The sequence below is a fragment of the Salvelinus namaycush genome, chromosome 19, assembly GCF_016432855.1.
Source record: "Salvelinus namaycush isolate Seneca chromosome 19, SaNama_1.0, whole genome shotgun sequence".
Lineage (NCBI taxonomy): Eukaryota > Metazoa > Chordata > Actinopteri > Salmoniformes > Salmonidae > Salvelinus > Salvelinus namaycush.
The window spans coordinates 29685985-29713524 of record NC_052325.1 but is presented as its reverse complement, the minus strand read 5'-3'; the positions used below and the strand labels follow the sequence as shown (position 1 = coordinate 29713524).

At 43.3% G+C, this 27540-nt stretch overlaps 1 protein-coding gene across 6 annotated transcripts in view; it reads left to right on the top strand.

The window, feature by feature from the left end:
* The window catches only part of LOC120064302 (probable phospholipid-transporting ATPase IH), a 64805-nt gene extending 39275 nt beyond the window's left edge, over positions 1–25530 (top strand). The window contains exons 14-30 of one of the 6 annotated variants that reach the window (XM_039014778.1): positions 12–178; positions 2795–2866; positions 3519–3592; positions 5323–5426; positions 7927–8108; positions 9329–9562; positions 9663–9840; positions 10063–10165; positions 10373–10518; positions 10758–10817; positions 10936–11063; positions 11231–11366; positions 20084–20149; positions 20334–20437; positions 20537–20702; positions 23429–23564; positions 24434–25530. In XM_039014778.1, the coding sequence (XP_038870706.1) occupies positions 12–178; positions 2795–2866; positions 3519–3592; positions 5323–5426; positions 7927–8108; positions 9329–9562; positions 9663–9840; positions 10063–10165; positions 10373–10518; positions 10758–10817; positions 10936–11063; positions 11231–11366; positions 20084–20149; positions 20334–20437; positions 20537–20702; positions 23429–23564; positions 24434–24441 (2064 nt within the window). In that variant the 3' untranslated portion in view covers positions 24442–25530. Of the gene's footprint in view, positions 1–11; positions 179–2794; positions 2867–3518; positions 3593–5322; positions 5427–7926; positions 8109–9328; positions 9563–9662; positions 9841–10062; positions 10166–10372; positions 10519–10757; positions 10818–10935; positions 11064–11230; positions 11367–20083; positions 20150–20333; positions 20438–20536; positions 20703–22700; positions 23685–24433 lie in introns of those variants that run through there. The other 5 variants (XM_039014776.1, XM_039014775.1, XM_039014780.1 and 2 more) reach the window with 5 other exon arrangements.
* The last annotated feature ends 2010 nt before the right edge of the window (positions 25531–27540 follow it).

Here is a 27540-nt window from a genome sequence, read left to right as displayed (position 1 = left end):
GTGTGTCTCAGGAGCATGAGGACCTGTTCTTCCGGGCTCTGTGTCTGTGCCACACGGTGCAGGTGAAGGAGGAGGAGACAGTGGATAGCATCAAGAGAGGGATCCACCTGGGAAAACCCACCTCCTTCTACATATCATCCTCTCCTGATGAGGTGGCTCTGGTGGAGGGCATGACGAGGTAACACACACACCAGTGGCGGTCGGTGCCGTTTAAGATGAGGGAGGATATTGGGTGACTGTCATTCATATGCCATTCACCCAGTTCAATGTAATATCGCTAGGTTTAGGCTACTAGATAATACTCAAATTTTCACTGTACCCATCATGAGGTTGCTATAACCTAGACTATGAATGATTGTTTACAACGTTGGGCCACAGGTCGAGATGATGATAATTTTGAGTGCATCTAGCTGATCTAGGGTGGAATCATTAGTCCAACAGTTGCAAATGAGAGTTTTTATTGGGCAAATGCAGGTATGTATATCCTCGTTTCTTTTCATTTAAGAAACATTTTTCAAGAGAATCGGTGGAATGAATACACCCTTGATCACACGCAAACAGTTCAGTTTCAGCCACATACAAACAGCATCATCACTTTGCTTGTTGTACAGTGTATATATAATTCCTTCTTGCAGCTATCTATGCGCTCTCCTCTCACCTTTTCCCTTCACTTGTGGATTTCAGTGCACAACACATCAGCTGTCTGGGACCAGGCGAAAAAACCTTTCCAAGCCAAACTTTCATATCATGACCGCTAACCACTACACACAGCCTACATCGTTGTCACATCATAGTCTATGAGAACTAACACGTTCGTAAACCCACTACGTTCATGCAGTATAGTGTACAGTCAGAAAGCAGTTTAGCAGTTAAACCGGCGGGCCGCAGTGGTGTTGGGTGGTCCTTTGCATGGGGTGATGTAAGTCTCCTTTAACAATCAGTTTTCCAGATAGATGACACAGGAACCTTGGTATAAAACTTTTTAGTAATAAAATGCAATTGCAGACAGAGTTTCACATACAGAATACCTCAGTAGTCTATAGTAAAGATCTGTGTGGTGAAACAGGAGACAAAGCTCATTAAACTAGTGGGTGTGACGACCTACCGTCAATCATACCTTAACATTGTTGCATTGGATTAGATACAAAGTAACTAAGATGAGAAAAGCATGTCTAAACTGTGGTTTCTCACTCTGCACTGTAATGCTAGCTAGCTGTAGCATATGCTTTCAGTACTAGATACATTCTCTGATCCTTTGTTTGGGTGGACAACATGTCAGTGCATGTTGGAAGAGCTCTGATAGGTTGGAGGACGTCCTCCGGACATTGTCATAATTACTGTGTAAGTCTATGGAAGGGGGAAAGGGAACCATGAGCCTCCTAGGTTTTGTATTGAAGCCAATGTACTCAGAGGAGGACAGAAGCTAGCTGTCCTCCAGCTACACCATGGTGCTAACCTACAGAGTGTAAACTTTCATTGCAAAACGGTGCTTTTGAATCAATTATTTGGTGACGTAAATATATTTAGCATAGTTTTATCTAAAAAAGATATATATTTTTTTTAATGTTTCACTTTTAATTTTTATGAAATTTACTGAGGAGGATGGTCCTCTCCTTCTTCCTCTGAGGAGCCTCAATTGACACACACACACTGAAGGACACATACACACACACTGAAGGACACACACACGCACACAATACATGCACACATTTAACAATACACACACACTTAGTGATACACACACTAGGCCAGGGGTGTCAAACTATTTTTGCACTGCGGGGCGCATTCGGACCTCACAATGTTCTTTGCACTTAAAATTGATTAAATTCCAAAATCGCTTTTGGAATTTTCAATTCTCCATGACTGTCTAGCTTTCGTTTCGATGACTTTTAGCAAGCTGGACAGAGTGAATAGACTATAAAGGTAGGTCCATTATCATTTCTATACAGTTTCGATTTGGTTTTAGTCATTTCGATGTCGATTGAGATCGATTTACTTCATACCACTCGCAGGCCAGATTGACACCCTGCACTAGGCAATACACACATAGTGATAAACAAGAACACAAATAGTCATGCTTTTTCTCACACCCATTCACGCATGTACGCACACACTGTACACACGCACTTAGTCATGCTCTTTCTATCTCACACGTGTAAGAACACATGCTCACATTTACAACTCCATGGTCTCTGGTCATGGTGGTGGGTCTGTTTAGGGTGCAGCTGATCACGTTATTGTACTGGACTCTGTCATAGTGGCCCTGTTGTAACGACCTCAGTGCTGTACTGGATGGGTGTCTACTGTCAAACTGATGTACACTACCAGTCAAAAGTTTGGACATACCTACTCATTCCAGGGTTTTTCTTTATTTTTACTATTGTCTACGTTGTAGAATAATAGTGAATACATCAAAACTATGAAATAACACATGGAATCATGTAGTAACCAAAAAAGTGTTAAACACATCTAAATATGATTTATATTCCAAGAGTGTGCAAAGCTGTCATCAAGGCAAAGGGTGGCTACTTTGAAGAATCTAAAATCTAAAATATACTTAGATTTGTTTAACACTTTTTTTTGGTTACTACATGTTTCCATATGTGTTATTTCATAGTTTTGATGTCTTCACTATTATTCTACAATGTAGAAAATAGTAAAAATAGACCAAAACCCTTGAATGAGTAGGTGTGTCCAAACTTTTGACTGGTACAAAGAGTGTATCTCCTTCTAACCTACAGAACATTCTCTTCCCTCTCTACATTTTCACGCACACACACATTCTCTCTCTCAGGTTGGGGTACACCTATCTGAGACTCAAAGACAGTCATATGGAAATACTCAATAAGGACGATGAGATTGAAAGGTAGGGCTTTGCTCAGAACATAATTCGTGATTGTCCCATCTTTTATTTTGGAGTTTAGTATTTCACAGCTTCCTGTGAAACCATAGAGTATTCATGTTTAAGTTATGCATGCATAACTCAAGTTATTAATTGATTCCACATAATTGAAGTTCATTCTGACCATATTGCTGCCAATTGGCAAACCCTACGTGCTTTGGTTTGTGTGCAGGATGTCTGTAAACATTTTAGCAAAAATTCAACTTCCTTATACTAAGACACCACTGCCAAGAAAAATGCATGTGAAACCCCAGTGAAAAGTCACATAGAAGTGTGTGGGAACAGAAGACTCCAGAATTGGTGGATTTATCAAGGGTTTAAATAGCTGGTTTGGATCCCACAGGGACCACTTGTATAATATCAGTATCTACATCCCTCTCTGCAGTGGGCTGTCTATGAAATGTCCATTTTAAGAGAGAACGAAGGAAGAAGAAAGAGAGGGAGATACAAAGTAATGGGAGGGAAAGAGGAGGATGATTAATCTATTACAATGACTTTTAATTTGACTATTCTGTTTTTGTCACTAGCCCCTCTTATTGCTGTGTACATTATTAGAGAATGTCCTGTGTATTATGTCTGGTACTAAGGGAGTTGTCGTCTCCTGTGTGTGCTCCAGGTTTGAGCTGCTTCACGTGCTCAACTTTGACTCTGTCAGGAGGAGAATGAGCGTCATTGTCAAGTCTTGCTCAGGTAACACACACTCATACAAACACTATATCATTCACATAATAATGAATAGAAACTCAGAGATTCAGATGTATACAATGAAACCTACAGTTGAAGTCGAAGTTTTTACATACACCTTAGCCAAATACATTTACACTCAGTTTTTCACAATTCCTGACATTTAATCCTAGTAAAAATTCCCTGTCTTAGGTCAGTTAGGATCACCACTTTATTTTAAGAATGTGAAATGTTAGAATAATAGTAGAGAGAATTATTTATTTCAGCTTTTATTTCCTTCATCACATTCCCAGTGGGTCAGAAGTTTACATACACTCAATTAGTATTTGGTAGCATTGCCTTTAAATTGTTTAACTTGGGTCAAACGTTTCAGGTAGCCTTCCACAAGCTTCCCACAATAAGTTGGGTGAATTTTTGCTCATTCCTCCTGACAGAGCTGGTGTAACCGAGTCAGGTTTGTAGGCCTCCTTGATCGCACACACTTTCAGTTCTGCCCACACATTTTCTATGGGGTTGAGGTCAGGGCTTTGTGATGGCCACTCCAATACCTTGACTTTGTTGTCCTTAAGCCATTTTGCCACAACTTTGGAAGTATGCTGGGGTCAATGTCCATTTGGAAGACCCATTGCGACCAAGGTTTAACTTCCTGACTGATGTCCTGAGATGTTGCTTCAATATATCCACATAATTGTCCTTCCTCATGAAGCCATCTATTTTGTGAAGTGCACCAGTCCCTCCTGCAGCAAAGCACACCCACAACATGAGGCTGCCACCCCCGTGCTTCACCGTTGGGATGGTGTTCTTCGGCTTGCAAGCCTCCCCCTTTTTCCTCCAAACATAACGATGGTCATTATGGCCAAACAGTTCTATTTTTGTTTCATCAGACCAGAGGACATTTCTCCAAAAGTACGATCTTTGTCCCCATGTGCAGTTGCAAACCGTAGTCTGGCTTTTTTATGGTGGTTTTGGAGCAGTGGCTTCTTCCTTGCCGAGCGGCCTTTCAGGTTATGTCGATATAGGACTCGTTTTACTGTGGCTATAGATACTTTTGTACCTGTTTCCTCCATTTTCACAAGGTCCTTTGCTGTTGTTCTGGGACTGATTTGCACTTTTCGCACCAAAGTACGTTCATCTCTAGGAGACAGAACGCGTCTCCTTCCTGAGCGGTATGACGGCTGTGTGGTCCCATGGTGTTTATACTTGTGTACTATTGTTGGTACAAATGAACGTGGTACCTTCAGGCGTTTGGAAATTCCTCCCAAGGATGAACCAGACTTGTGGAGGTCTACAATTTTTTTTCTGAGGTCTTGGCTGATTTCTTTTGATTTTCCCATGATGTCAAGCAAAGAGTAGGCTATGAAATAACGGTAGGCTATGAAATACATCCACAGGTACACCCCCAATTGACTCAAATGATGTCAATTAGCCTATCAGAAGCTTCTAAAGCCATGACATCATTTTCTGGAATTTTCCAAGCTGTTTAAAGGCACAGTCAACTTAGTGTACGTAAACTTCTGACCCACTGGAATTGTGATACAGTGAAATAATCTGTCTGTAAACAATTGTTGGGAAAATTGCTTGTGTCATGCACAAAGTAGATGTCCTAACCGACTTGCCAACACTATAGTTTGTGAACAAGAAATTTGTGGAGTGGTTGAAAAACCAGTTTTAATGACTCCAACCTAAGTGTATGTAAACTTCCGACTTCAACTGTATGTGTGTTTGTGTGTCCTCAGGGGAGTACCTGTTGTTCTGTAAAGGGGCAGACACCTCCATCTTTCCCAGGGTGGTGTCAGGGAAGGTGGAGCAGGTGAGGGCACGGGTGGAGCAGAATGCTGTGGTAAGTCTATACACAAGTGTACACACACACACACAGTCTCTATATAGCATCTTTTCTTTGTACTGAGCAGAAATATAAACAGAACATGAAACATGGGACCAACACTTTACATGAGCTGAAATAAAAGATCCCAGAAATGTTCCATATGCACAAAAACTTATTTCTCTCAAATTTTGTGCAAAAATGTGTTGATATCCCTGTTAGTGAGCATTTTTCCAAGATAATCCATCCACCTGACAGATGTGGCATATTAAGAAGCTGAGTAAACAGCATGATCATTAAACAGGTGCCCCTCTAAAATGTGCTGTTTTGTCACACAACACAATGCCACAGATGTCTCAAGTTTTGAGGGAGCATGCAATTGGCATGCTGACTGCAGGAACGCCACCAGATAATTTAATGTTAATTTCTCTACCATAAACTGCCTCCAATGTCGTTTTAGAGAACTTGGCAGTACGTCCAACCGACCTTGCAACCGCAAACCATGTGTAACCACGCCAGCCCAGGACCTCCACATCCGGCTTCTTCACCTGTGGAATTGTATGAGACAGCTGATGAAACTGTGTGTTTGCACAACTGAAGAATTTCTGCACAAACTGTCAGAAACCGTCTCTGGGAAGCTCATCTGCATGCTCGTCGTCCTCACCAGGGTCTTGACCAGACTGCAGTTTGGCGTCGTAACCGACTTCAGTGGGTAAATTCTCACCTTCGATGGCCACTGGCAAGCTGGAGAAGTGTGCCCTTCACGGATAAATCCTGGTTTCAAACGTACTGGGCAGTGTGGGGTCGTGTGGGCGAGCGGTTTGCTTTTGTCAATGTTGTGAACAGGGTGCCCCATGGTGGCGGGGGGGTCATGGTATGGGCAAGCATAAGCTACCGACAACGAACACAATTGCATTTTATCAATAGTAATTTCAATGCACAGAAATACCGTGATGAAATTTTGAGGCCCATTGTCGCGCCATTCATCCACCGTCATCACATGTTTCAGCGTGATAATGCCCAGCCGCATGTCACTAGGATCTGTACACAATTCCTGGAAGCTGAAAATGTCCCACTTCTTCCATAGCCTGCATACTCACCAGACATGTCACCCCTTGAACACGTTTGGGATGTTCTGGATTGACGTGTACGACAGCGTCTTCCAGTTCCCGCCAATATCCAGCAACTTCGCACAGCCATTGAAGAGGAGTGGGACAACATTCCACTGGCCACAATCAACAGCCTGATCAACTCTATGCGAAGGAGATGTGTGGCGCTGCATGAGGCAAATAGTGGTCACACCTATCTGTGACCAACATCTGTATTCCAAATCATGTAAAATCCATAGATTTGAACCCAATGAATGTATTTAAATTAACTGATTTCCTTATATGAACTGTAACTCAGTAAAATCTTTGAAATTGTTGCATGTTGCGTTTATATTTTTGTTCAGTGTTGATACAGACACCAAAACCCTTAATCGCACACCGCAGCCCTAATACTTCTACTTCTAATATGCCTATAGCATAACCAAAACTCCAGATATATATCTTGAGTCTCACAACCCTAAATCATATATCTGCTATGGTCATAGTACTGTGGCTGCTATTACCTTCAAGGGGCAATTCACTGTTGAAGCAATAGAATTGCCCTCCCCGCCAATAGTTTTCATAAAAAGCTGAGGGATGGGGCTGGAGAAATGTAACCACTCTCAAATTCATAAACCGCTGTGGATGCAAGGACTGACCATCCATGATATGAAAGTATAGCTTTAATTATTGTTTTGTGGCTATACAGTGTGTTTTCATTTACTTTGTTTACAAACATTGAAGTAAAACAAGCTTATGTTGGGTTCTGATGGGGTACGACATTTGAACTGAGTTCATGAGGCATTTATAAGCAGTGGTGGAAAAAGTACCAAATTTGTCATACTTGGGTAAAAGTGAAGATACCTTAATAGATGACTCAAGTGAATGTGAAAGTCACCCAGTAAAATACTACTTGAGGCTAAGTTTTAAAGTATTTGGTTTTAAAAATACTTGAGTATCATAAGTAAAATTCCTTATGTTCAGCAAACCAGTCGGTACCAATTTTAAAAAATAAATAATTATGCACAGCCAGAGTCACACTCCAACACTCAGACATCTTTTACAAACGAAGCATGTGTGTTTAGTGATCAGAGGCAGTAGGGATGACCAGGGATGTGAAGTGTGTGAATTGGACCATAAGCATTCACAATGTAACAAGTACTTTTGGGTGTCAGGGAACATGTATGGTGTAAAAAGTCCATTATTTTCTTTCGGAATACAGTGAAGTAAAAGTTGTCAAAAACATAAATAGTAAAGGTAAGTACAGATACCCCAAAAACAACTTCGATATAAACAGTGGGGTAAAGTACCTAAGTTATGTTGTTCAAGAATACGTCCAAAAATGGATGTAGCAACTGCAGATTGCCCTTTTTAACAGGCATAACCATAATCTCTTTCACTCAACTGAGTCTCTCGTTTACCTCTGTCAGGAGGGCTTACGGACCCTGTGTGTGGCCTACAGAAGTCTGTCCCCAGCGGAGTATGAGGAAGCATGTCATCAGCTGAGCGACGCCAAGCTGGCCCTGAAGGACAGGGATCAACGGCTGGCCCAAGCCTATGACCTCATTGAGAGGGACTTCACCCTGCTGGGGGCTACGGCCGTGGAGGACAGGTAGGAGAGAAAGGGGAGGCAGAGGGGGGGATTGGAGATACGAGGTGGTGAGCGAGGGAGGACGGGGAAGGAGCGAGAGGAAGATGGAAAGCAGGAGTTGTGAAGAAAAAGGGAGCAGGAGAGAGGGAAAGGAGATTCAGGGGAAACAGCAGGAGGGGAGAGGGGGAAAGAGTGGGTAAAAGAAGTGAGCGAGAGGAGAGGGGGAAAGAGTGGGTAAAAGAAGTGAGCGAGAGGAGAGGGGGAAAGAGTGGGTAAAAGAAGTGAGAGAGAGGAGATGGGGAAAGAGTGGATAAAAGAAGTGAGCGAGAGGAGAGGGGGAGAGTGAGTGGGTAAAAGAAGTGAGAGAGAGGAGAGGGGGAAAGAGTGGGTAAAAGAAGTGAGAGAGAGGAGAGGGGGAAAGAGTGGGTAAAAGAAGTGAGTGAGAGGAGAGGGGGAAAGAGTGGGTAAAATAAGTGAGAGAGAGGAGAGGGGGAAAGAGTGGGTAAAAGAAGTGAGAGAGAGGAGAGGGGGAAAGAGAGTGGGTAAAAGAAGTGAGAGAGAGGAGAGGGGGAAAGAGAGTGGGTAAAAGAAGTGAGAGAGAGGAGAGGGGGAAAGAGTGGGTAAAAGAAGTGAGAGAGAGGAGAGGGGGAAAGAGTGGGTAAAAGAAGTGAGAGAGAGGAGAGGGGGAAAGAGAGTGGGTAAAAGAAGTGAGAGAGAGGAGAGGGTAAAAGAAGCGAGAGATGTAAAAGGGAGATTTACCATCATGGAATTTCTGATTTGATGACCACTTGTTTTCCTAATCGACTAGCCCTCTGATGTATGATACACATTGACCTGGCCTTGTATAGATTAGTCATCAATAACCGGACTGAGTTGATCAGTGTGTTAACCCATCGGCTGCTGGCCGAGGAGACTTATTGACTACAGGAGTTATCAATGACCACAAAGGAAATACTCTAACTCTTTCTCGGCCTTGATTGTTTTTACAATGGTGTGGAATCAATGTAGTCTTTTTAATCAGGATTTAATTCAAGAGGTTATCTCTTGAATTGAATTCTATTTTTTTATAATAAATATTATTATTTAATTGAATTATATTTTTTAATAATAAATATAAAACGAATAGGGTGAAAACTAATATTATTGATCAATAATGTCACAATTTCTATCTTGCGTACTTTGAAACGTCCATACAGCCTATTGTGACGTGTAATTCTAACAACCTATTGACTGCTGTGCAGGCTCCAGGAGAAGGCAGCAGACACCATCGAGTCTCTCCAAAAGGCTGGGATGAAGGTATGGGTGCTGACGGGGGACAAGATGGAGACAGCGGCGGCTACGTGCTACGCTAGCAAACTGTTCCGCCGCTCCACACAGATACTGGAGCTGACCAAGAAACGCACAGAGGAACAGAGTTTGCATGATGTTCTGTTTGACCTGAGCAGGACTGTACTCAGACAACGCTCCCTGTCAGGGTAGGCTGCACATTTTGTGTTCCTATGTTTTGTTTGTGTGTTTTCACGGTATGTGTGTATCTCTGTGTGTTAACATCTGTATCTGTGTGTATTTCCCCAGGCTGTCTGTGGAATGTCAGGACTATGGTCTGATCATAGACGGGGCCACCCTGTCTGCTGTGCTGAAGCCCAGTCCAGAGAGCTCTGGCTCAGGGAACTACAGAGAAATCTTCCTGGAGATCTCTAGGAACTGCAGTGCCGTGCTCTGCTGCCGCATGGCGCCCCTACAGAAAGCACAGGTTGGTCTGATGTCACTTCCTGTCTCACATGGGAAACCAGTGAGATAGAGAGTGGTTAGTTAGCCTGTTAAGTCATTGTGAAAAACTGGTCTTCTACTATAATGACCTAGTTAGGCAAGAGGTGAACTGTCAAGTGATTTTTAAAATGCATCTTAGTCTGTACCTTATTAGCAGTATTATTTTGGTATTTAATAAGTTGTGGTATGACTGTTGTCTGTCCAGATTGTGAAGCTGATCAAGGCATCTAAGGAGCACCCCATCACTCTGGCCATCGGAGACGGAGCCAACGACGTCAGCATGATTCTCGAGGCACACGTGGGCATCGGTGAGCTCATCTCTCTGATTGGCAAGCTCTTGGGTCTACTCTGATTGGTGGGAACCCTCAGCTAGCACTCATTTCTATTCTATGATTGTTGGGAGTCATTAGGTCCCAGACATCTCATTGGTGTCAAAACAGACACTAGATATTTCACGAAGACCTATTGGTATGAATGTTTTCCATCAATCAACCAATCCCTTTCTGTCTTCTAAGGCATCATGGGTAAGGAGGGGCGCCAGGCGGCGAGGAACAGTGACTACGCCATCCCAAAGTTCAAACACCTGAAGAAGATGCTGTTGGTGCACGGACACTTCTACTACATCCGCATCGCTGAGCTGGTGCAGTACTTCTTCTACAAGGTGAGCTTTACTACTGACACTAATACTGGGCATTTACTGGGCACACATTTCAATTGTTTAGTATTGAATGACACAACCTGGGAATTTGACACCACCTCAGCCTGGTACCTGTCCCAGAAGAGAGAGCCATTGGTGAGCCAAATGTCGAGGCACGACGCTGCAAGCAGCTGAATGAGGAACAATGTTTAGTCCTCCCTTTCTCACTTTGTTTCTCCCACTTTCACTCTCTCGCTCTCCAGAATGTGTGCTTCATCTTCCCTCAGTTCCTCTATCAGTTCTTCTGTGGATTCTCACAGCAGGTAGGTGCTCAGAATCATCCTAAATGACGGTTGCCTATAACGGTTGCCCGTCATGGCTGCCTGTTTTGTCATGTGTGGTCTGTATCTTTCTGACTGTGCTGTTTGTGTCTCTGTGCAGCCACTGTACGACACAGCCTACCTGACGCTGTACAACATCAGCTTCACCTCGCTGCCCATCCTCCTCTACAGCCTCATAGAGAAACACATCAGCATAGAGATGCTCAAGAGAGATCCCACTCTGTACAGGTCAGAGGAACATCCCACTAAAACTGTTTTGAAAGACAGTATAATTCCCACACAGAAAAAAAGGTTTGAACCAATTATATTGTTTCTGTTTGTTGAAACATTCTCTGTTTATCTCCCCTCCTCGCTCTCTCCCCCTCCTCCCATCTCTCTCTCTCTTTCCGTCACAGGGACGTAGCTAAGAACGCTCTCCTGCGCTGGCCCGTGTTCCTCTACTGGACGTGCCTGGGCTTGTTCAATGCCTGTATCTTCTTCTTTGGTGCCTACTTCTTGTTCGACAACACCACCTTCACCAGTAACGGACAGGTGAGCCCTGGCAACCGTCTCCACTGCAACCGGGGCAGAGCGCCGTTGTCAAGGACCAGTTGACATGTTGCCCCTAACCACAGATCGAGGATCAGATGACTAAACCCCAAATCATAAGCATTGACCATTAGCTGGGTGCCATTTTGAGATTCACTCACAGTGATGATTGATAGAACACCCATCCATCTACATGTGATTGTCCCATAACACCAGACGTTGAGACGGGAGTAATACAATGTGGTCAGGTTCAGGTTATCTATGGGTAAGTTATGGTCAGGTTGTGGTTCATTTGTGTTCGGAGTCCAGACGGAATCTCAGTGGTCTTCTTTAGCTTGACAACCATCAGGACTCCATTCATATGGACACTGCAATAGCATCTTTCTCTGTACTGTTGATTTATGTCATTACTGTTTTGTATTGCCTTTGGTCCTGTTTTTTTAAGTTGAAACATCCTGGAATCCATTTACTCTTTGTCCTGATTATTTTCTCTTCTTCTTCCTCCTCTCTGCTTCTACTTTATTTGACTTTTCTTCCTGTTCCTCAGCTTATGACCACCAACACACAGATGGTAAGCCTGTCTCTCTCCCTCTCTCTCTGTCTCTCTATCTATCATGTTCTTTTAGCTTCTGTTGTTTTTTAGTTATGAGTTTAGCTTTGAGCTTTACCGTTTCATTCCGAAACATCCATCCATCCCCACCTCCGGCATCCACCTCATTCTGCCAGTAGTTGTTTAGTTCCACATCTCTAGAGCGCCTCTACCCAGTCCAACCCCTGACCTCACTAGCTCCACTCTACTAATATAGATACACTAGTCTCTCCCCCACATTATCCTTTATCTGTTGGTAGTATATTTAATTGTGTGTGTGAGTGCATATGTGCTCAGTAGTAGTACGTCATAGACGATGCATTTTGTCAAAAAAGCAGACACTCTGCTGTTCATTCTAGCTGCACTGTCTTGGAAGGTGCCCTCTTTCACCCAAACGATGTATGTTCACATTGTCTAGTGTTTGTAGGAGATATATTTATTGTAGAGAGATACATTTCTAGTTGTCATGCTCCTTGGGTAGGGACATGATGATGTTGATTAGGCTAGTGAGAGGAGGAGGAGGAGGGGTAGTCAGGGATGACAACATGGGGGTTCCAACTCCTCCACTATGCTAATGAAACACATCCTTTCTCACTCTACCTCTTCCTGCATCTCTCTTGATCTCTCTGATTACGTCTCGCTCCATCTCGTTCTCTACGGCTTTCTCCTTCTCTCCAAACTCTCCCTCTCTTCATCTGACTCTCCCTCGAATTTATCTTGCTCTCCTGTCTCCCGCACTCTTCCTCCTGATCCTTCCCGATGGCTGCTTTGACAGTCATCTGTGAGGAGAGACCACACACACAGAGAGGGGGATGACTAAGGAACAAATGCGTTGATTTGCTCTATTTTTAGCACTATATTTTGCATCCTGCTTTTGCTTTTAAGTTTCAAGGTTATTTACCATAATTGGTCTCATTATGCATACAGTGCCTTGGGAAAGTATTCAGACCCCTTGACTTTTTCCACATTTTGTTATGTTACAGCCTTATTCTAAAATGGATTAAATAAAAAAAATCCTCAGCAATCTACACACAATTACCCCGTAACAACAAAGCGAAAACAGCTTTTTATACATTTTTGCAAATGTATAAAAAGAAAAAACGGATAGTATTCAGACCTTTTGCTATGAGACTCGAAATTGATCTCGGGAAGGGTACCAAAACATTTCTGCAGCATTGAAGATCCCCAAGAACACAGTGGCCTCCATCATTCTTAAATGGAAGAAGTTTGGAACCACCAAGACTCTTCCGAGAGCTGACTGCCCGGCCAAACTGAGCAATCACTCTGACAGAGCTCTAGACAATCATCTCTGCAGCACTCCACCAATCAGGCCTTCATGGTAGAGTGGCCAGACGTAAGCCACTCCTCAGTAAAAGGCACATGACAGCCCGCTTGGAGTTTGCTAAAAGGCACCTAAAGACTCTCAGACCATGAGAAACAAGATTCTCTGGTCTGATGAAACCAAGATTGAACACTTTGGCCTGAATGCCAAGCGTCACGTCTGGAGGAAACCTGGCACCATCCTTACGGTGAAGCATGGTGGTGGCAGCATCATGCTGTGGGTGTTTTTTTCAGTGGCAGGGACTGGGGGACTGGGAGACTAGTCAGGATCGAGGGAAAGATGAACGGAGCAAAGTACAGAGATCCTTGATGATAACCTGCTCCAGAGCATTCAGGACCTCAGACTGGGGTGAAGGTTAACCTTCTAACAGGACAACAACCTTAAGCACACAGCGCAGGAGTGGCTTCGGGATAAGTCTCAATGTCCTTGAGTGGCCCAGCCAGAGCCCGGACTTGAACCCGATCAAACATCTCTGGAGAGACCTGAAAATAGCTGTGCAGCAACACTCCCCATTCAACCTGACAGAGCTTTAGAGGATCTGCAGAGAAGAATGGGAGAAACTCCCCAAATACAGGTGTGCCAAGCTTGTAGAGTCATACCCAAGAAGACTTGACTCTGTAATCGCTGTAGTCAAAGGTGCTTCAACAAAGTACTGAGTAAAGGGTCTGAAATAGTTATGTAAATGTGATATTCCAGGGTTTTTTTCTTCATAATTGGGTATTGTGTGTAGTTTGAGGGAAAACAACAATTTAATCAATTTTAGAAAAGGCTGTAATGTAACAAGATGTGGACGAAGTCACAGAAGACCACACATTTTCTATAGTATTTAGGTCAGGGCTTTGTGATTGCCACTCCAATACCTTGACTTTGTTGTCCTTAAGCCATTTTGCCACATCTTTGGAAGTATGCTTGGGGTCATTGTCCATTTGGAAGACCCATTTGGAACCAAGCTTCAACTTCCTGACTGATGTCTTGATGTTGCTTCAATATATCCACATAATTTTCCGTCCTCATGATGTCTTCTATTTTGTGAAGTGCACCAGTCCCTCCTGCAGAAAAGCACCCCCACAACATGATGCTGCCACCCCCATGCTTCATGGTTGGGATGGTATATATATATATCTCTCGTTCAAAATAATAATTCTATGCATGCGTGCATACAGCACCAGTCAAAAGTTTGGACACACCTACTCATTCAAGGGTTTTTGTCTATTTTTACTATTTTCTACATTGTAGAATAATAGTGAAGACATCAAAACTATGAAATAACACATATGGAATCATGTAGTAACCAAAAAAGTGTTAAACAAATCAACATATATTTTAGATTCTTCAAAGTAGCCACCCTTTGCCTTGATGACAGCTTTGCACACTCTTGGCATTCTCTCCACCAACTTCACAAGGAATTATTTTCCAGTCTTGAAGGAGTTCCCACATATGCTGAGCATATGCTGCTTTTCCTTCACTCTGCGGTCCAACTCATCCCAAACCATTTCAATTGGGTTGAGGTCAGATGATTGTGGAGGCCAGGTCATCTGATGCAGCACTCCATCACTCTCCTTCTTGGTCAAATAGCCCTTACACAGCCTGGAGGTGTGTTTTGGGTCATTGTCCTGTTGAAAAACAAATGCTAGTCCACTAAACGCAAACCAGATGGGATGGCGTATCGCTGCAGAATGCTGTGGTAGCCATGCTGGTTAAGTGTGCCTTAAATTCTAAATAAATCACCGACAGTGTCACCAGCAAAGCACCATCACAACATCTCCATGTGTCACGGTGGGAACTACACATGCGGAGATCATCCGTTCAACTTCCCTGCGTCTCACAAAGACACGGCGGTTGAAACCAAAAATCTAAAATTTGGACTCATCAGACCAAAGGACAGATTTCCACCGGTCTAATGTCTGTTGCTCGTGTTTCTTGGCCCAGGCAAGTCTCTTCTTATTGGTGTCCTTTTAGTAGTGGTTTCTTTGCAGCAATTTGATCATGTTGAGATGTGTCTGTTACTTGAACTCAGTGAAGCATATATTTGGGCTGAAATTTCTGAGGCTGGTAACTCTAATGAACTTATCCTCTGCAGTAGAGGTAACTCTTGGTCTTCCTTTCCTGTGGCGATCCTCATGAGAGCCAGTTTCATCATAGCGCTTGATGGTTTTTGCGACTGCACTTGAAGAAACTTTAAAAGTTCTTAATGTTCCGGATTGACTGACCTTCAGGCTATCTTCTGTATACCAACCCTACCTTGTCACAACACAACTGATTGGCTCAAACGCATTCATTTGTGGAATATTTATTTATTAACTTTTAACAATGCACACCTGTTCATTGAAATGAATGAGTAGGTGTGTCAACTTTTGAGTGTGTGTGTGTACGTGGGTGTACATACAATGGGGAGAAGAAGTATTTGATACACTGCCGATTTTGCAGGTTTTCCTACTTACAAAGCATGTAGAGGTCTGTCATTTTTATCATAGGTACACTTCAACTGTGAGAGACGGAATCTAAAACAAAAATCCAGAAAATCACATTGTATGATTTTTAAGTAATTAATTTGCATTTTATTGCATGACATAAGTATTTGATTCATCAGAAAAGCAGAATTTAATATTTTGTACAGAAACCTTTGTTTGCAATTACAGAGATCATACGTTTCCTGTAGTTCTTGACCAGGTTTGCACACACTGCAGCAGGGATTTTGGCCCACTCCTCTATACAGACCTTCTCCAGATCCTTCAGGTTTCGGGGCTGTCGCTGGGCAATACGGACTTTCAGCTCCCTCCAAAGATTTTCTATTGGGTTCAGGTCTGGAGACTAGCTAGGCCACTCCAGGACCTTGAGATGCTTCTTACGGAGCCACTCCTTAGTTGCCCTGGCTGTGTGTTTTGGGTCGTTGTCATGCTGGAAGACCCAGCCACGACCCATCTTCAATGCTTTTACTGAGGGAAGGAGGTTGTTGGCCAAGATCTCGCGATACATGGCCCCATCCATCCTCCCCTCAATACGGTGCAGTCGTCTTGTCCCCTTTGCAGAAAAGCATCCCCAAAGAATGATGTTTCCACCTCCATGCTTCACGGTTGGGATGGTGTTCTTGGGGTTGTACTCATCCTTCTTCTTCCTCCAAACACGGCGAGTGGAGTTTAGACCAAAAAGCTCTATTTTTGTCTCATCAGACCACATGACCTTCTCCCATTCCTCCTCTGGATCATCCAGATGGTCATTGGCAAACTTCAGACGGGCCTGGACATGCGCTGGCTTGAGCAGGGGGACCTTGCGTGTGCTGCAGGATTTTAATCCATGAATATTATAAATATGTGTTACTAATGGTTTTCTTTGAGACTGTGGTCCCAGCTCTCTTCAGGTCATTGACCAGGTCCTGCCGTGTAGTTCTGGGCTGATCCCTCACCTTCCTCATGATCATTGATGCCCCACGAGGTGAGATCTTGCATGGGGCCCCAGACCGAGGGTGATTGACCGTCATCTTGAACTTCTTCCATTTTCTAATAATTGCGCCAACAGTTGTTGCCTTCTCACCAAGCTGCTTGCCTATTGTCCTGTAGCCCATCCCAGCCTTGTGCAGGTCTACAATTTTATCCCTGATGTCCTTACACAGCTCTCTGGTCTTGGCCATTGTGGAGAGGTTGGAATCTGATTGAGTGTGTGGACAGGTGTCTTTTATACAGGTAACGAATTCAAACAGGTGCAGTTAATACAGGTAATGAGTGGAGAACAGGAGTGCTTCTTAAAGAAGAACTAACAGGTCTGTGAGAGCCGGAATTCTTACTGGTTGGTAGGTTATCAAATACTTATGTCATGCAATAAAATGCAAATGAATTACTTAAAAATCATACAATGTGATTTTCTGGATTTTTGTTTTAGATTCCGTCTCTCACAGTTGAAGTGTACCTATGATAAAAATGACAGACCTCTACATGCTTTGTAAGTAGGAAAACCTGCCAAATCGGCAGTGTGTCAAATACTTCTTCTCCCCACTGTATATGTGTGTGTGTGTTTATATGCATGTTTTTTTTTTGCCTTGTAGAGTAAGATAGCAATGGTCTGCTGTACCGGAGTCAAAACTTCAGTATTTTTCATCCTATAGCTTGTTCTCCATCTTCTTTTAAATAATGAGCCAACAGGTTTTCAGCACTTTTATTCCCATAACTAATCCCAACAAATGTTCTCATGCTTTCTCTTGTCTCTCTGCAGCAGACACATACAGAGCAATATGTTTGGAACATCAAATCGCAAGAAAATTGCATTATCGAATCACAATATATACAGTGCCTATCATAAGTATTCACTTCCCTTGGATTTTTTCACATTTGTTGCGTTACAAAGTGCGATTGAAATGGATTTAATTGTGATGTTTTGTCACTGATCTACACAAAATACTCCATAATGTCAAATTAATAAAATATTACAAATGTTTTAGTTGCATAAGTATTCACCACCTTAGATGGCAAGCCTAAATAGGTGCAGGAATAAAAACGTGCTTAATAAATTACATAATAAATTGCATTGGCTCACACTGTGCAATAATAGGGGTTAAAATTATTTTTTAATGACTACACCATCTCTCTACCCCACACAATCTATTAATTACACTTTGGATGGTGTATCAATACACCCAGTCACTACAAAGATATAGGAGTCCTTCCTAACTGAGTTGCCGGAGAGAACGGAAACCGGTCAGGGTTTTCATTAGGAGGCCAATGTGGCAAAGAAATTAACTTTTTATCCTAAATACCAAGCGTTATGTTTGGGGCAATTCCTACATATCGCTTAGTGTCACTCTCCAAATTTTCAAGCATGGGGGAAGGGAAAGGAGATACCTAGTCAGTTGCACAACTGAATGCATTCAACCGCAACGTGTTTTCTGCATTTAACTCAACTCCTCTCAATCGGGGCTGCCTTAATTAACTTCCACATCATCGGTGACTGGGGAGCAGTTGTTGGGGGTTAATTGCCTAGCTCAAGGGCAGAACAGCATATTTTTCTAACTTGCCGCCTCTATTAATGGCCCAACGCTCTTAACCACTAGGCTACCTGCCCCCCTGGTGGTGGCTGCATCATGTTATGGGTATGCTTGTCATCGGCAAGGACTGGAGTTTTTCAGGATAAAATGAAACAGAATGGAGCTAAGCACAGGAAAACCTGGTTGTCTGCTTTCCACCAAACAATGGGAGAATAATTCACCTTTCAGCAGGACAATAACCTACAACACAAGGCCAAATATCAATCAATCAATCAAATTGATTTACAAATCCCTTTTTACATCAGCAGATGTCACAAAGTGCTATACAGAAAACCAGCCTAAAACCCCAAACAGCAAGCAATGCAGATGTAGAAGCACGGTGGCTAGGGAAAAACTCCCTAGAAAGGTGGGAACCTAGGAAGAAACCTAGAGGAACCAGGCTCTGAGCTGTGGCCAGTCCTCTTCTGGCTGTGCCGGGTGGAGATTTACAAGACTACATGGCCATTTAAGGAAGTCCAGGTTGTTCTTCAAGATGTTCAAACATTCATAGATGACCAGCAAGGTCAAATAATAATCAGTGGATGTAGAGGATGTAACAGGTCAGCACCTCGGGAGCGAATGTCAGTTGGCTTTTAATAGCCGAGCATTGAGGTTGAGACAGCCGGTGCGGTAGAGCGAGAGAGTCAAACAGCAGGCCCTGGACAAGGTAGGACGTCCGGTGAACAGGTCAGGGTTCCCTAGCCGCAGGCAGAACTGTTGAAACTGGAGCAGCAGCACGACCAGGTGGACTGGGGACAGCCAGGAGTCGTCGCATTATCCTAGGGCTCAGGTCCTCCAGGAGGGGGAGAGAATTAGAGGGAGCATACTTAAATTCACAAAGGACACCAGATAAAACAAGAGAATTACACCAGATATAACAGACTGATCCTAGCCCCCCGGCACAGACTATTGCAGCATAGATGCTGGAGATTGAGACCGGTGGGTCGGGGGACACTGTGGCCCGTCCGACGATACCCCTGGACAGGGCCAACCAGGCATGATATAACCCCAGCCACTTTGCCAAAGCACAGCCCCCACACCACTAGAGGGATATCAACAGACCACCAACTTACTACCCTGAGACAAGGCTGAGTATAGCCCACGAAGATCTCCGAGGGGGCACAAAACTGGACAGGAAGATCGTCTGTGACTCAATCCACTCAAGTGACGCACCCCTCCTAGGAACGGCATGGAAGAGCACTAGTAAGCTAGTGACTCAGCCCCCATAATAGGGTCAGAGGCAGAGAATCACAGTGGAGAGAGAGGAGCCGGCCAGGCAGAGACGGCAAGGAAAATATATACTGGAGTTGCTTACCAAAAAGATTGTGAATGTTCCTGAGTGACCGAGTTACAGTTTGATCTTGAATCTGCTTCAAAATATATGGCTAGAAAATGGCAGTCTAGCAATGATTAACGACCAATTTGACAGAGCTGGAAGAATTTTGAAAATAATAATGGGCAAATATTGTACAATCCAGGTATGCAAAGCTCTTAGAGACTTACACAGAAAGTCCCTTGCTAGTCCCAGCACTAAAATGCAGGTGAAATTGACATTGCTTGTTTTTAAGCATCAAACGTTACAGGGTTTAGGGTTGTAATACAGTAATTATAGATGGTGCTCTGTGTTGAATAATGGTTTTAAAGAAGTCAATGGTTTCAACCGATGTCTCCCTGGAAAACGGATCTTTTATCTCAATGGGATTCTGTATATAAAGGATGAAATGCAGCGTGATGATGTACTGTAGCAAACTGTTCCTCCTCTCTCTGTTCTCTAGATGTTTGGAAACTGGACCTTCGGGACTCTCGTCTTCACTGTGCTGGTGTTTACTGTCACGCTCAAGGTGGGTTAGTGTATGTGAGTGTTTTGTGAATCCGATAATAGTGGATTCCATAATCCCTTTGCACGTGTGAATAGCCTGTGTGTGTGAGAGAAAATTGATCCAGTAGACTTGCTCATCAGTCGTTAGAGCTGTGTGCCCTGCAGGCGTGGCGATTGATAATGTGTGTGTATCCTGTGTGTTGCAGCTTGCCTTGGACACACACCACTGGACCTGGATCAACCACTTTGTCATCTGGGGCTCCCTGCTTTTCTATATCATCTTCTCACTGCTCTGGGGAGGCATCATCTGGTACGCCTCTCGTTCTTACAACTAACTGATTCTTACGCTGTACATTTTTAGTATCACTTAAACAGAAATAAAATAACTAGATGTCATCTCTCCCTCTAGGCCCTTCCTGAACTACCAGAGAATGTACTATGTGTTCATGCAGATGTTGTCCAGCGGTCCGGCCTGGCTCGGCATCATCCTTCTCATCACGATCAGCCTGCTGCCTGATGTGGTCAAGAAGGTCCTCTGCAGAACCCTGTGGCCCACCGCCACTGAACGCGCACAGGTAGGAAGGACCACAACTTGACCACATAAATAAGAGTGTACCAGTGAATTAAAAGGTTATTTGTCTTCAGAAACAATATGTTCAGTAGATAAGTACTGTAGGCCTACCTGTAAAATCACCAAAAGTATCCAGGTAGAGCTCCCTCTGATATGCCAGACAACTCATGGTACTAAAACTCTAATTTCAAAGATTTTACTGAGTTACAGTTCATATAAGGAAATCATTCAATTGAAATGAATTTATTAGGCCCTAATCTATGGATTTCACATGACTGGGAATACCGATATGCATCTGTTGGTCACAGATACCTTAAAATAAAGTTGGACTGATTTTCTGTTCCACTTCCCTATCTGGTGTGACCACTATTTGGCTCCTGCAGCGTAACACATCTCCATAGCATTGAGTTGATCAGGCTCTTTATTGTGGCCTGTGGATTGTTGTTCCACTCCTCTTCAATGGCTTTGCGAGGTTGCTGGATATTGGCGGGAATAAGAACACGCTGTTGTACACGTCGATCCAGCGCGTTCCAAACATGTTTCAGGGTGACATGTCTGGTGAGTATACAGGCCATGGAAGAACTGGGACATTTTCACCTTCCAGGAATTGTGTACAGATCCTTACGACATGTGGCTGTGCATCATCATGCTGAAACATGAGGTGATGGCGGCAGATGAATGGCATGACAATAGGCCTCAGGATCTCGTCACGGTATCTCTGTGCCTTCAAATTGCCATTGATAAAATCCAATTGTGTTCATTGTCCGTAGCTTATGCTTGCCTATACCAAAACCCCACCGCCACCATGGGGCACTCTTTTCACATCATTGACATCAGCAAACCGCTCACTCACATGACGCCGTACACGCTGTCTGCCATCTGCCCACTACAGTTGAAACCTTGGATTAATCCGTGAAGAGCACACTTCTCCAGCATGCCAGTGGCCATCGAAGATGAGCATTTGCCCACTGAAGTCGGTTAGGATGCCGAACTGCAGTCAGGTCAAGACCCTGGTGAGGACGACCAGCACACAGATGAGCTTCCCTTTCTGACAGTTTGTGCAGAAATTCTTCAGTTGTCCAAACCCACAGTTTCATCAGCTGTCCGGGTGGCTGGTCTCAGACAATCCCACAGTTGAAGAAGCCAGATGGGAAACTCCTGGGCTGGCATGTTACACGTGGTCTGCGGTTGTGAGGCCTGTTGGACGTACTGCCAAATTCTCTAAAACCATGTTGGAGGCAGCTTATGGTAGAGAAATTAACATGTAATTCTCTGGCAACAGCTCTGGTGGACATTCCTGCAGTCAGCATGCCAATTTAATGCTCCCTTAAAACTTGAGACGTCTGTGGCATTGTGGTGTTTGACAAAACTGCACATTTTAAAGGGCCTTTTATTGTCCCCAGCACAAGGTGCACCTGTGTAATGATTATGCTGTTTAATCAGTTTCTTGATATGCCACAGGTGGATGCCACAGGTGGATGGATTATCTTGACAAAGGAGAAATGCTCACTAAGAGGGATGTAAACACATTTGTGCATAAAATCTGAGAGAAATAAGGTTTCTGTGCGTATGAAAAATTTGTATTTCAGGTCATGAAACATGGGACCAACACTTTACATGTTGCGTTTATATTTTTGTTCAGTGTAGATTGACCCTCTGTTAACCCACACTGTATTGCTAAAACTCCTCCACCTTTCACCACCTATTATTACTACTTCCTGTCACAATTGGATAGGTGTTTGAAATGTGGCAAAGATTCCACCAAGCCTATCAGAAGGCAAGGTGAAGCAAATATCACATTGCTTATACCTATCCAATGCTTTCAGATCTGTAGCTAAATCTGACTGATTCCTTTCTACTTTTCTCTTCCCTCTCTGCCTCTGCTTTGCTTCCTAATCGCCCCCCTTCAATCTCTCCTGTCTCTATCTTTCTCCTCACCCCACCCCTCCCTCTGTCTCCCTCCGCCCTCTGACCCCATCACCCTGGGCAATGGCAATGGCAGTCCAATCGCCCGTGCCTTACCGTGGAGCTATCCACCATCTTCGTGCTCACTCAGTCCGACAGCAGATTGAGTTTCTGATTGGCCGAGAGACTGCAGAAGAGGAGGAGGTGACTCTTTTTAAACACTTTCGTCAATATCACGTCAGTGTTCCACCGTCATTGAGTTACATCAGTTTCAACATTTAACTCCCAACTTTCCAAAGTCAATCACAATAGTGTTCCCATCCGGGGCTTCCATTTCTATGTCAAACAATTGAACTCAAGTGCCAGACAATACTGACATTCATACTGCTAAAATATGCTACTGCTGATCATGCTACAACTGATAACAAGCTCTAATCACTGATTTCATAACCTTATTAACCTATCACTAGCCTTCTGTTAGCATCTCGCTAGCTTTACAACCTCACCCAGTACAATACTCAGCCTGTCATTCTCATCATGTTCCCCTATGGATGCTATTCAAATGTAGCACTGTATGTATTGTATATTCATGTTTAAAATGTACGTTGATGTGTTATTCCGTCCAAATGCTAACTTGCTAGCATGTGTGGCACACCGACGCTAGACTAATCTTCCGTGACAACAGACAGATTATTGCTAGCAGTACGCTGGGAAGTTGAAGGGCTATCATCATGTTAGTTACAGTGCAGTGGTTCACCGCATGTCTTCTATTCGGAACCGCCTCCTGGTTCCTGACCCCTTCTCACCCTTACTGTTTGCCCACAGAGGGTGAGGGCTGATGGCGTGTGTGAGGGGAGTGTGTCCCCGGCCACGGGCCCGGACCCCAGTCCTGTTGCTGGTGGTGGAGGCAGTGAGAGCGACATGCTTTGCCCTGCTAGGACCTGTGAGGGGGAAAGAGGAGGTGAAGTGGTGCGAGCTGCCAGGACTTATGACTCCATGATGTCACACAACCCTAACTACCTTCTCAGCCACGCCCCCTCAGATGGCGAGGGTTGTTACGGTAACTGTGGGGTACATCTTGGTGGGTGATGGTTTACGCTTTGTGATTGGGCATGTACCTTCCTGAACGCTGGGACCTTTTGAAGGGTATTGGGGACATTTCATTTCCTGCTAGAGGCTCTTCACTGCTAGCTGGTTTGGGACAAATCACAACCATGGAATGCAACGCATGGGGCCTTCTGGGTGGTTTACGTGTGATGATTCTCTTCCAGTGCTTTAGGGTGGTTAGCCTGCAGGATCAGGGTGACTGGCTTGGGCTGGTACTGTATTGTAAACAAACTTGGGATACAGAGGCTTTTTCTGGCTTTCCTTCTGTCCTGCTGAGAGATGCTCTTAGGTAGCCTAATTTGTTCTTACCTGACTTGCCTAGTTAAATAAAGATTAAATAAATAATAAATAATCATTAAAGGTAAATATATTGTTATTGGATCACTCACATGCTGTCCGTGTCAACACGGGTTTCAGAGGCAATGCCACACATACATTTTGTGCAAATAAATACATTTGGTATCTTAAACATGGAGATAAAGTTAAATACATAGGAAAACATTGGCATTGATTATTATTGAATACATTTGATTGAATAAAATCCCCAGGCCACATCAGTGTACTTTTGACCTCTGGGGTTGGAAAATGGTACAGCATGTATGTTAATCTTTCATTTTTATTGCATGCTGATCACCTGAATGTGAATTGAACATGAAACAGACCAGGGTATTTTCAGTAGGTCTTACCACTTCCTCTCTCTATCCCCTCCTTCCCTCTCTCCAGGACATTGACAAGCTGTTGCAGAGCAGTGTAGCAGAGTTGACCCCCGTGTCCTCTCGCCCTTCTGGCCCCTCCTCCAAACGGGAGAGCACTGACTCCTTCCACCTTCACCTTGGGGTTCCGGGGCCCCTAACACTCCACAGGTCTGAGTTCTTCCCCCACAAACTGGTATTGGCCCACTGGGCTGATGGGGGTGGGGCAGACCTCCGCACCCTCATCCCCTACGTGCTCCGTAAACTCGGGCTGGCTTTGCCTACTACCCAGCAGGGCCAGAGACCTCGGTGTGACACACCGAGACCAATATGTGACCTAAACCTACAAATACTATGGATTTGTGTTCCACTCATAAACAATGCATACACACAAACGCTCACGAATTCTCACATACTCCTCAAACATGAAACATTTACCATGTGCATTGTCAGCCATTCGGAAGCGGATACGATTTGAGGCTTCCACATGCTTCAGTTCGGCTGGCGCCTTGCCGAGAATGTAACGAGTGCGCTTGCATACTCCCTTAAGACTTTCGCTTGAAAAATCAATACAAAATGTATGTCCGTTTTGAGATGCCGTAGCCAGCATACAATTCCTCAAAATAGACAGAAATAATCTAAGAACTCGTGAAATTGACGTTTTTGCCGATGAGATCTTAGTTGAGCAATTTACATCTAACTAAGATGATTGGTGCAGTATTTATCAATGAAAAAATGTGCAACAAAGACTTTATTGAAGAATCCCTACTGTTGACCAATCACCGACTTCGGCTACCGACTTCGGCTTGCCTCGAGAAAACATGTTGTGTCCCTGAACAGCCGAAAAAACTCTTTCCAAAGTCCAAAAGGATAAACATTTCAGAAAATGGCGTCATAATATATGCACAAACTCTTACGAACTGTTTGGGCTGGGAAGCATGCGGACGCCTTTGTGACCTCCAAGCTGCCTCCCATTGGTCCTATCATAGTTCTATTTCAGTCTGGTCCTGATCCCAGTCCACACCACTACTCTACGGTACTCTACTATTCTATTCTACTACTTTACTACTCTATTCTACTACTTTACTACTCTACTACACTACTCTATTACTCTACTCTTCTGCTACTTTATTCTACTCTATTCTACTACTTTACTACTCTATTCTACTCTACTACACTACTCTATTACTCTACTCTTCTGCTACTTTATTCTACTCTATTACACTACTCTATTCTACTCTACTAATCTACTCTACTCTATTCTACTACTATACTCTATTCAACTCTACTACATTCTACTCAACTACTCTATTATTCTACTCTACTAATCTATTCTACTCTACTCTACTATGATAATCTATTCTACCCCACTACCCTACTTTATACTACTCTACTCTTCATGTGAAAATACTTGAATCCAAAAGGAAAACTCTCACTGAACAAAACGAGAAATTCTGTATTTGAATGTCTGTCTCTTCTACACAATGGAATCGTACTGTGTCACAATATCAAATGGACCGGCCTTTTCTGTTTCGATTTTATTTACTGTGTTTCTCTTGTTTTTAACTTTCTTTACTGTCTCTCCATTTTGCTCTTTTTGTTGAAATAACTGGTGTTGCTTTGCAAAATGTTCTGGGGAGAAAGACCTCTGTTATTCTGTGCGTGCGTGTGTGTCACGGTTTCCATTAGCCGGCAATTGCCAAGCTTTTGACCGATTTTTAAAGAAAAGCCCATAAGTTAATAAAGCTGTTCCAGGCCAAAATGAACAGGATAAAAAAAATCCCATTGCAAAATCATGCTTTTTATTCATTGATGTTAATACCAGTTGATGGAAATACATTTGACCATCATGAGTATTGGCCTATAGGTTAATTTGTATAATTTAGTGGAATTAAATTGGCCTGTGTATTCTCATTAGTCATCATGTATCTTATTTATCCAACACAACTATCACATGTGCACAGCATACAGAGCCTATTTTGAGGGGGATTTCTCCTGCAGCTCCTCAGCTGGTTGCTGCTGGATTAAAACGTGCTTTTATAAACCCATTCATTGCGGAACAATTCTAAATGCAATCATATGTTGTTGTTTTTTAAAGAAAGAGCTACTATTTTTATTTCTCAACTGGTAATTGAAGCCTGTGTCCCATTCACCATTCAAGTGCAGGCAACAGGCTATCAGTGCGTCACCCACCATTTTACAATGTGAGCTGGAGGCAGTATGCATTTTGAAAACATACTTCATTGTTTGAAACCTGAATATTTTATTTCATATTCAGAGGCATGTCTTATGTTGCTTCAAAGTAGCCTGTAGGCAAAATCCAAACATGGTAACATGGAGGAAATTAAGTTTGGGGAAGCTTACAATTTATCCTACAATTTCTACAGTTCTGTGTGCCAGTTATGATTTTTATGTAAGTATTTTCGTGGGACAGTTTAATTTAAAACCTTGTTGTTTTTCAAAATAATTTTCACGTGGTTAATCATAAAAATGTGAATTAAAATGATCTAAGTCAGCTAATGGGAGACCACCAGCTTCTGCCAAATGGACACATTGATACGCCGTGATCCATTGGCGCCTAAATTATTGAGCACATGGAACTCGTAGCCTATAGGCCAATGCAGCAGTAGGCCTATAACTTCCATTGCTCTTTCACACGAGGATTCGTGACTATTGAGGAGGAGATTGTTGGAAACATTTTTTTAAAAGCTTACTGTGAGGAATTATAGTTTTAATATTTAAATCGCAATGGATGTTAAACACTTTCCTACCTTTCCGTGCAGCAGGCCAGGGACTTCTATGCGTGCTCAGGAGCGCGCTCCCTCAACATTATCAGGACAGAGAAACCAGACACATGCTTATTGCGCACATGGAGCACTCCAAATAAACAACAATGCAAATATTGACAAATCTCATAAACGATGGTTATGAAATAAACCAAAACTTGTTTCTCACAAGTATAGCTGGTTTATGTTTCCACTCTGAGAATGAGAACGGCAAATGACTGTAATTAATACAATCATTAACAGAAATTAATGTAAACAAATTATGAGGATTATCAGTACATTTACTACTGGTGACATATGTAATGGGGAATTGAACAATTCACACAATGAAACAATGAATGCTCAAGAATTG